A 10068-nucleotide genomic window follows, 5' to 3' on the forward strand; every position below is an offset into this window, starting at 1 on the left:
GGGGGAAGGATGGAGGCAGGCGCCGGGTCCAGTCTCCGGACGCGACGCGGCGCGGCACGACTCGCCCGCTGGCGCGCTCGCTCCGTCGCTCGCTGGCGGACTCACCTGACCGACTCGGGCGGCCTGCTCCGAGATGCTAAAGTGCTCGGCAAAGAGCTTGACGCCGTTGGCGTACACGCCCGTGTTGAAGTTCATCGAGAGCTGGATCCAAAAGATGACGGTGATGATCCACCACTTTTTCCAGGTGGGGAACGAGTAGCCCAGCTTGGCGTAGACGGCCGGGTCGTGCATGCGGATCTCGCGCTTGCCCGACGGGTTGGCCGTGTCGTCGCCCTTGTTGCCCGCTCCGCTTCGTCCTGCTCCGTTCTGCTGCTGCGGCGGCGGCTGCTTTTCGTTGTCGGTGCTGGTGCGCCTGACGTGGCCCGACGCGGCGTCGGTGTCGCTGCTGCGGCTCTGGGCGTCATGGACGGTCGAGGTACCGCTCTCGGCTGCCGGAGAGATCCGGCCGCCCTTCTTTTCGTCGACCATCGTCGGCGGGGCCCAAGGGGTGGTGGATGTGCCTTTCGAGTGGGCTGGAACCAGGAAGAGGGTCGGTTAGGGTCGGGTCGATGTCGGTCGTGTGGCGGCGTGAGACGCGTCTGGGTCGAGGCGGCGGCGGGCAGGGAAAGAAAAGGCGCTGGTAGTCGACAAAGCAAGTCGATGGGAGACGGCCGTCGTTTGATCCTCTACGAGTCGTTCAAGTCTAGGTCGAGACTGGGAGGAAGCGGCTGGCGTGATGGTGGTTGTTGGAAAGGGCGGAGGGAAACGGGACCACGAGACGGGACGGGCAGGTAGGAGCGGAGGGGCCGGCATGCTTTTGTAAAGCTCTACTCGGGCGCGCAGTGACGATCCGGCGTCTGTCGTGGTGCGGGCGTCCGGGGTTTCGACGGCGATGTCGAGGCCGAGCGAGGCAACGGTAGGCATCGAAGGGGCTCTTTGGGCTGCGGGTTTAGAGGCGCGCAAATGCTCCGATGCGAGACAGGACGGGGAGCGAGGCCGGGGCACATAGACAAGCAAGCGGCGGACGGAGCCTTCTCTCTGACGGCATCGTCGGAATAGCCCCGAAGCCACGGCAGCGGAGGCGGAGGCGGCGACGGCGGCGGCGGCGGCGGCGGCTCAGGCGGAGAGTAAGGCAAGGCAAAGCCGGTCTTGGCTGGCTGGCTGGCTGGCTGGATGGCTACGTAGCCGTCGGCCATTGTCCCTTTTCGCACTGCTGCTGCACCGTATCGAGCCGGACGAAGGGCGAGGGGCGACCGACCGACGGATGGACCCTGGATGGGTGTGGCTCGATGGCCACGCAGGCGGCGTACGTGCGGGGAGGGGGGGGGGGGGGAAGGCCGAACACATGTCCCTCTGCACACTACCGGGCACGACCATCGCATACGCCACTCGCAACTTGGGCCCCTCGAGGCAGCGCAGCGCTGGCAATCGTTTTTCTTGGCATCGTGATATGGGGGGCAGGGCACGAGTACGTGACGCTCGGTGCACTGCGCTCCGCACAGCCTCGACTGTCGAGATGGGGCGAGCGGGCCAGCCGAGATCCTGGGGAGGTCCATCTCACGCCATGGCGTGGGCCGTGGCGTGGCGAGGCGTGGCCCATGGCCATCCGTGTTTACGCAAGAAAAATCCCAGCACTCGCGTCTCTTTCTCTGCGGCGGCTCGAACGGATCGGAAGCACAGAGAGGGGCCTCACCTTCCGCGTCGAGCGTCGAAAGCGACGTAAGTAGAGTACGGGTGGAGGGAGCCATGTCGATGGGGCTAGACGAGGGACGGTGAGATCGCGATCCAAGCGAGGCAAGGACAACGCTAAGACGCCGAGAGGGAGAGAGGCAAGCAGCAGCGCAGCAGCGATCAACAACGTCACTTGTCCACCTCGTCGTTTGGTGCTTCTGATTCGCCGGCCTGCCCTCTGGCCACTGCCCGCTCGAGATACAGTACGACGCTGCCTGGTGCATTCCCTCTCTCGCTTTCTGTCTCATCGAAGCACGACCTGGGCCAGCCTCCGCCAGTCCCCGCCCCCTTTTCTGATCCGGTCCACTGCCGACCATCGATCGGAACCGTGCCGTCTCTCCCGTCGCAGGGTCAAAGAGAGGCCTTGACGTCGTTGAGCACGGCCGGGGGCCTTCTTGCGGCGCACGAAATACGCCTTTTGACCAGGTCAAGACGCCCCCATGGGTGCGCTGCGATACGGTGACGGCGAGGCGGGCAAGGACATCAATCAAGGTCTGGTCTCACCCGCTTACTGGTACAGGTAACCAAGCCAGGCAGGTGCTGCCGATACGACGATCTTTCCGCATTTTCGCTGCTCGTTTGTCGATGCTGCCTGGCTGCCCTTTTTTTCTCTCCGATGCGTCCGAAAGCGGCTAGGTCGGGCGCGGGCATGTCGAGTGACGTCGCATCTGGCCTCGCCTCGCAGATCGACCGACCGACTGGACCCTGGGGCTTCGAGATGCGGGCGGCTGCCCTGCCCTGACCTGACCTGACCTGCCCTGCATCTCGCAAGCAAAGCCCAAGCGCTACTACTGTGAGCCAAGCCAAACCAAGGCAGGCAAGGGTCCAGCGGCCATCTTCACGGTCCTGTCGCCCCGCTCGTCCTTCTTCGCCATGCCTTGCAAAAAGTGGCGGATCCTCACCGCTATCTAGTCGGCCGGGTCGATCCCGGCTCCGCGGAACGGGTTGCCTCCGTTGCAGGCAGGCATGGCAGGCCAGGCAGACGAGGGCCGGGCCGGTGACGGGTTTTCCATTCAGGTTGCCCACAGCCCAAAAAGCGGCTGCAAGAGGCTAGGGTACCGGGTCGTGTCCACCTCGGAACCGACCGACGCTCCAATCTCAGAGACCATGATGGTGGCCGAGCCACCGCCGCTTCATGCGGTACTCGAGCTTGATGTCGCCCGACGCCTTCCAGTAGAAGCGCTGGCACTGCGCCAGCGTCATGTCGTCCGGCAGCACCGAGTCGTTGCACACGATCTCGACGACCTCGTGCGGCGGCAGCGCTCCCACGTCTTCAACGTCGCTGTCCGGGTCCGCTGCCGCCGCCGTCGTCCCTGCTGCTTCCCCGCCGCCGCTGCCGGCGCTGCCTCCCCCGCCTGCTGCTGCTGCTGCTGCGCCTGCTGTTGCGCAGCCAGCGAAGTCATGCTGAGGTGGCTCGAGGGCGACGCCAGCCCCCCGCCCGGGCCCTTTTTCAACCCGGCATCCGCAGACGACCGGCGGCTGGCGGCGATGCTGTTGGCGCGCGACTGGGGCGACGCCAGGTCCAGCTTCTCGCACACGTAGGCGCACGTCTTCTTGATCCGCAGGCACCGCGTCGCCGTCAGCCGCGCGTTGCCGCTCGGCATGTCGGGCATCGGCAGCGACCCGTCGCCAAACCCGCCAAACCCATCCCGCTTGGCCCCAGACGAGATCCACGGCTGCAGCGTAAAGCTCAGCTTGACCGGATCCCGCGCCAGCACCCGGTTGCCCAGCAGCAGCTCCAGCAGCCACAGCGGCGACCGCTCCTCGAGCACATCAACGTCGTCGGCCGCGCTGCTCACCAGCCCGCGGTACACGACCTCCCACGACCCCGCATCCGCCGACGACTCAGAGATAATCAGCGCCGTCTCGGGCGAAAACGGCAGCTCCGGCACCTCGCGCATCGACAGCGGCGCAATCGGCCTCGCCAGCAGCTGCTGCAGCAGGACGGCGTGCGTCTGCTGCTCCTGTCGGGCCGTCGAGTAGCAAGCAGAGACCGGGCACGGACGGCAAGAGGAAGAGGTCAGCGCCAGGTTGGTCATGTTGGGCAGCTGATCGCAAGGAGCGGAGCTCGGGCCAGTCGTCTGCCTGCTCACCGCCGCCGCCGCCGCCGCCGCCGCGAAACTCACCTTCATCTCGGCGCTCAGCTCCTCGTTGGCAGCCGGTGTCGCCGCAGCGTCGCTCGTAGCCTCGGTTGGCGTGCCAACCTTTTCGGCCCGGTTCTTGCCAAATCGCAGCTTGCTCATCAGGCCGCTGCCGCCCGGCGTCTGCGGCCCGGCGTCGGCAAACGAGGAACCGCCTTCGGACGGCGTCGCCACCGTTGCCGCTGCCTTTGCGCTCGAGTCGGGCTGCCTCGCCGCGGCGCTCTTGATCGAAAAGTAGTCGCCAGCCGGGCCCGGGCTGACCCCATTGACGGCCTTGGCCGCTCCGCCCGAGTGCGAAGGCGGCAGGGCGTGTGGGGTGCGCTGGGCGGCTGCCGACGATAGCGGTCCTGTGCCCCCCGGAGTGAACGCCGGCGTTTTGGCGGGCGTGGCTAGCGCAATGGTCATGCCCGGCGTCGCTGGTCCGCGCCTGCTCGCCTGCAGTATCCGGTCCAGCCCAGGAGTCGAGACCGCGCCGCCGCCATGCACCTGCTGCCGCCCGCGCCGCTGCTCCTCTGCCCACACGAAGCCGGCAAAGAGGTTGCGCAGGATCCACTTGGCCACCTGGCCGCGCTGGTCTTCCTTGAAATCGTCGAGGTCGACGCAGTCGGCGAACTCGTCGATGTAGAACTCGGCCTCGAAGCAGCGCGGCTCCTCGAGGTGGACGGTCAGCGCGCCGCTCTTGGTGTCGACCGAGCACCACAGCGGCGTCACGCCTTGCCCCTCGATGCGCTCCTTGACAGCCTCGAGCGTGTCGCCGGGCGTCAGCTGCGGCCTCCACCGCCGCAGCAGCGACGCTGGGATCTGCGACGACTGCATGGCGGCCTCGCGCACGTCGGACGGGTCGAATTCGCCGAGGCAGACGCCCTTGACCACGTCCCACAGAGTGACGGCGCCCGTGCTGCTGATGGCCAGCACGTGGCGCCGGTCGTTGAGCATCGACGAGCGGATCAGACCGTGGGAGCCTCGGATGATGTCGTCCGCCTTGGTCCGCAGCGGCTGCGCCTCCTCGGCCAGCTCGCGGTCCTCGAACGATAGGCGCGCCTGATAGGCCGGCTCGTCGTCGTCGTCGTCGTCGTCGCCGTCGACATCGGCTTCTCCTTCGTCGTCGTCGCCCGCAAGGCCATCGCTGCCGGCGTCGGACCCCGTCCGGTACGAGTGCGCAGCACCGTTGATGGTCTGCTGCATCGGCGCAAATCGCAGGCTGGCGGAACGCGTGCTTGCGGGCCGCTGCCGCCCGTCCATGGCCTGGACGTTGGCAATCTGGGCGTGGGCCGCCGTTGCCATTGCGGCCGCCGAAGGTGTCGTGGGCGGAGAGAGACCGGGACGGGCCTGGTCGATGGAGAGGTGGCTCATTGCCGAACGGAGGCCGATCACGGAGCTGGCGCGGTCGTCGTCGTAGCTGCGCGGGTCGCGCATGCTGATGCTGCCCAGCCCAATCTGATCACCGTACGGGTCGCTGATGGGAGCCAGGCTGACGAGGCTGTCGAAGGGGATTCCATGCATTGTGGCCGCCAGATCCGAGCCGCCGCCGGGAGGCAGGTCCATGGCGGCCGACAGGGCGATGGCGGGCCCGTTGAGCGAGGCTACCGAGTCGTTCCTGGCCGCAAAACGCCCAGCCCTCGGCTGACCAGGCGGAGGCGTGTGGGGCTCCATGAAGCTGACCGACGTCTGCCGAGAGAGGTCGGGCGCCACGAGCTCGGCGTGGGCCAGCTCCTGGCCGCCGGCCAACGAGCTGCGAAAGGGGTGGAAGCTGCTGGTCGATCGTCGGCCAAAGTGCTCAAAGGAGCGCGAGGAGCGGAGCCCGCCGATTGGGTAGAGCGCCTCGCGCTCTGTGCGGCGCGGCACGTCGCGCCACCGGTGGACGTCGGAGCTGCCAGTAGCCGTCCAAAAGTAGGTGTCGTCGAGCGCCACAATCTTCTGGATGCCGACCTTGGCGTCCCTGCGGTGGTAGGCGTAGGCCGCCTCGCCGCCGCTGTCGTCGCCGTCGCCGTCGCCGTCGAGGGAAGAGGTCGAAGCCGAGAGGTCCGAATCGCGCTCGCGACAGAGGACGACACACTCGCCCTCGGAGACCTCTGCGCAGCGCTCCCAGTCGACCTTGCACACGTAGCCCTGGCGATCGCCCGAGTAGAAGACGTCGAGGTCCGGGTGGGCGGAGAAGAGCGACCAGACGCTGTCCGAGTGGTGGGTGAAGGTGTGCAGGCAGCGCTGCTCGCCAAGGGACCAGAGCCTGACGGTGCTGTCCGACGAGCCCGAGAGGAGGTGGCGGCCGTCCTGGCTCACGAGGACGCTGCGGATGCTGTCGGTGTGGCCGACGAGCTCGGCACACTTCTGCCCGCTGCGAGGGTCCCACACCTTGACGTGCTGCTCGGGCGACCCACTGGCAATGACGCTGCCGTTGGGGTTTACGCCGAGTGCGTAGATCGACGTCCTGTCGGCGAACTCAAAGATGGGGGCGGTCCTGGTCTCGCGAATGTCCCACAGCCTGATGGCGCGGTCGAAGCCGCCGCTGACGACGTAGTCGGACTCGCTGGCGTGGGCGAGGGCCTTGACGTAGTCCTTGTGGGTGCCGAGGACGTGCGGGCTGAGGCTCGTGTGCGGGTCGTGCGGGTTCCAGATCTTGACGGTGCGGTCCGACGAGGCCGAGACGAGGGTCTGGTTGCGGTTGCAGAGGAGGACGTCGTTGATCCAGTCGGTGTGCGACTGGACGCACTGGCGGAACTGGGTGGGGCACGCCTCGTTGGCCCGCAGCGGGTCTACGTGCCACTGGGCGGCGGCGTCGGTGTCGGTGCGGCTGCTGGCGAGCAGCGCCTCTGTCGCCTGGACGTCGGAGTCGTCGCCGTGGTCGTCGCTGCTGGAGTTGCGTGGGGTGTCGTGCGCAAACCCGTGTGTGGAGGCCTTTCGCATTGGCAGGCCGAGCTCCCATGAGCCCACGAGGCCGTCCCTGCCGCCGGTGTAGAGGATGCCTTCGGGTGCGAGCTCATCGTCTTCCGAGCCGGATGAATGGATGCACGTGGTGGTGTCGATGGCGAGCGAGGATACGGCGAGGGTGTGCTGGGGATGGAGGGCGGCCGGGTGCGATGTGGGCGGGGGCGGATGGGACGATCTCTGGGATGGGACGAGGAGTGGGCCGGTGGAGAAGCCTCTATCTGCGCCGAGGGGCGGCAGGCCAAAGTAGCGCGGGGGCTGCTGGTTGGGCAGCACGTACGAGACTCTTTTTGCGGTTGGCATGATGCTGGAGGAGGAGGGTGTTGGGGTTGGATTGTGGGTTGCCTAGAGCAGCAGCGGTGGCAGAGTGGCAGCAGCAGCAGCAGCAGCAGCAGCAGCAGCAGCAGCAGCAGCCGCCTTTTTGGCAGGTCGAGACCGAGCGGGGGGGCCAGGGCGGGGGCGTGGATGGCGGTTTGCGTGGGTGGGCCAGGAGCGTCTGGTACGCCGTCAGAGGCGAAGCAGGGTGACTGTTGGCATGGGCGGATGGGGTTGCGGGTCGAGCAAGGATGTAGACGAGAGCTGTTGGGTGGTGATGATGGTGGTGGTGGGGATCGTCGTGGCAGTCGTCGCCTTGGTCGTCGTGGCCGTAATGGGGGCCAAGTGGAGGTCGAGAAGACGAAACGACGGCTGGAGGCTGAGCATGCGACGCGTGCTCGCCGAGGTCGGTGCGGCAGGCCAGGCAGGCAGGGCGAGGGCGCAGCAGATGGCGACGACGTGGTGATGGTGGTGTTGGCGGCGGCGATGGTGGTGGTGATGGAGAGAAAGATAGGGAGATAGGGAGCGGGCAGGGCAGGGCCGGCCAAAGGATCGGCGCCAGTCCGAGGCAGGCCAGGCCGTCTCGGAAGGCGGCCTTCCATACCATAGGCGGCTGGCTGGCTGGCTAAGCTGCTGCTGCTGCTGCTGCTGCTGCTGCTGCTGCTGCTGCTGCTGCTGCTGCTGCTCCGCTCTGCTTGCCGATCCTGGGCCGGCGGGGTGCATGGCACGGCGGGCTGCAATACAAGACCGGCTCCAGCCGCGCAATAGAGTTGCTATTGGGTCCCCACCGGCAGGACCCTTTTGGGGAATCCACCAGCCTGCAGGCGTATACAAAACGCACCACGCCGGCCAGGCTGTTCCACGGGCCAGGCACGGGCCGCCCGCTTTGCTCTGCTCTGCTCTGCTTTGCTTTGCCTTTTCCCGCTGGCCCGTTTGCCGGCACTCGGGCGAGGCGGCGGCTGGCTGGCTGGCAGCCTCTCGTCGACCTCTGCCCAAGCTTGGCTTTGCATCTTGCTCGCTCTGCTGGCCACCACCCGCCACCACCCGCCACCACCACCACCCTCGGCTTGGCATACACCGCCAGCTCTGGTACACCGCTCAGCATTACGCTCGCAACACCCAGCACACCACGCCACCAATGCCCGCCTCCCTCTGACCTCGCTCCAGCTGCTTTGGGCGCAACCCGCCCCACCCGCCTCTCCACCATGCCCACACCAACCTCGGCCGCCATCGCCGCACAGCACGCCCTCCCTCCAGAGGCCCTCGTTGTCGCCGTCATCCTCGACCACCCGCGCACACGCGCAGCCTGGTCCCACCTCGTAGCCCCCCTCCTCAACTCCATCGCCGCCGCCCTCTCCTCGCTCCATCCGGGTTCCAGGCTCCTCATCGCCGCCGTCGTATACCGCCCCACCTCGGCGGCCCACCTCGACTCGCTCCTGCGTTCGAGGGGATCCCTGGCAAAGCTTCCCTTCATCACCGGATCAAAGTTCCTCGATACCGTCACCAGGAACCACCACTGGCTCGACCGCATCTCGCCCGCTGCAGACGACCGCCTCCAGCCAGACTGGCTCGACGCACAGCTCGACCCTCTGCCCAGCACACGTCACCCACACGACCCCTTCCTCCCCTTTCCCCTAGATGCCTCCCAACACCCGCCGGAGTCCAGGCTACACCCCGTCGCACCCGCACTAGAGGCTCTCGTCGCCGCTTTGGAGCTCCTCGACTCCCGCGATGCCGCCTCCCACGCCGGGCCTCCAGGCTTTGCGGCCATCGCACCCCAGAGGCCCACCACCATGGCCAGGCACATCGTCCACATCTCGACGAGGGACGTCATCATGCCTCTCGACCTCGACGCATCGCCCGTCTTCAACCAGCACGCTGCAAACGACGGCATCACCGCAGCAGAGCTCGGCTCTCGGCTCGCGCACAGGGGCGTCTCGGTCAGCTCGTGCGGCCTAAAGCCAGGCGATGGCACAAAGGTGGACAGCAACGCACCGCCATCCGCCAAATCACCAGCACACGCCTCTTCCGACGCAGCAGCCGACGCCATCGATCGGCTCCATCGCATCATCTCCGAGGCCGGCCACCTCTCCGCTGACAATGTGCCTCAGCTGATACCCGCCGCGGCCAAACCCCGCTTCCAGGAGCAGGCCACTTTGCTCGTGTCCGGCATGGCCGCGCCGCCCAACTCGACTTCCAAGAAGCGCTCCAGAGACGACGACGACGACCCGACAGCGGCAGCAGCGTCGTCTTCCTCTGCGGCCAACAACCCCGACGGCCCGGCCGCCGTCAAGCGCTCCAAGTCTGGCTCCATATCCAAGGTCGAGCCTGGCCAGCCCGCCTTTCAGTTTCCCGCCGGCATCAACGCGGCCAGCCTCTCGGCCCAGGCTGCTGCGCTCCAGCAAAAGATGCCCAAGCTCCACCCCACCGTATCGACCAAGATCATATTCCTCAAGCAGCAGCAGGAGGTCATGTTTCGCAACCTCTCGATGGTCGCCGCCCAGATGCTCAAGGCCGAAAACGAGGGCCTGCCAAAGAACCCGGCCCCCGGCATGACCCGCCACTACCTCGAGCAGCTGCGCAACCAGCTCATCGCCCAGCAGCAGGGCCTCCGCATGCTCATCCAAAAGGTCATCACCGGCACCGAGCAGAACCCCAACTTCAACGTCTGCCTCCAGTCCCTCGTCAACATCGACAAGGAGGCCAAGGAGATGGGCGTGCTGCTCGGAGGGCCAAGCAGCGGCCAACCGGGCATGGCCCGCTCGGCCCGCAGCGCCTCGGTCACCAGCAACGGCAGCTCGTCTGCGCCGCCGCCGCCGCAGCAACCTCCGGTGTCGCTGCCAGGTGCCGCCTAACGCACGTCTCGCGCCAGCGGCGCCCGCCGCGGACACAGCCAGGGTTAGCGCCGCGGCAGCAG

At 67.2% G+C, this 10068-nt stretch overlaps 3 protein-coding genes across 3 annotated transcripts in view; 1 reads left to right on the forward strand and 2 right to left on the reverse strand.

Moving 5' to 3' along the window:
- PFL1_02677 (uncharacterized protein) overlaps positions 1 to 528 on the reverse strand; it is a gene marked incomplete at both ends in the record, with an annotated part of 2321 nt that extends 1793 nt beyond the window's left edge. The window contains one exon of the mRNA XM_007880191.1: positions 106 to 528. Within this exon, the coding sequence (XP_007878382.1) occupies positions 106 to 528 (423 nt within the window). The remainder of the gene's footprint in view (positions 1 to 105) is intronic.
- Positions 529 to 2969: 2441 nt separating this feature from the next.
- On the reverse strand, positions 2970 to 7139 carry PFL1_02678 (uncharacterized protein; the record flags this gene model as incomplete). Its single annotated transcript, XM_007880192.1, has 2 exons — positions 2970 to 3734; positions 3897 to 7139. The coding sequence occupies 2 exons, from the start codon at positions 7137 to 7139 to the stop codon at positions 2970 to 2972; spliced, it is 4008 nt and encodes a 1335-aa protein (XP_007878383.1).
- A 1217-nt stretch (positions 7140 to 8356) lies between these two features.
- PFL1_02679 (uncharacterized protein) overlaps positions 8357 to 10068 on the forward strand; it is a gene marked incomplete at both ends in the record, with an annotated part of 3190 nt that continues 1478 nt past the window's right edge. Inside the window, one exon of the mRNA XM_007880193.1 lies at positions 8357 to 9995. Coding sequence (XP_007878384.1) covers positions 8357 to 9995 — 1639 coding nt within the window. The remainder of the gene's footprint in view (positions 9996 to 10068) is intronic.

The sequence above is a fragment of the Pseudozyma flocculosa genome (genome assembly GCF_000417875.1).
Source record: "Pseudozyma flocculosa PF-1 unplaced genomic scaffold scaffold00007, whole genome shotgun sequence".
In the NCBI taxonomy this organism is placed as follows: Eukaryota; Fungi; Basidiomycota; class Ustilaginomycetes; order Ustilaginales; family Ustilaginaceae; genus Pseudozyma; species Pseudozyma flocculosa.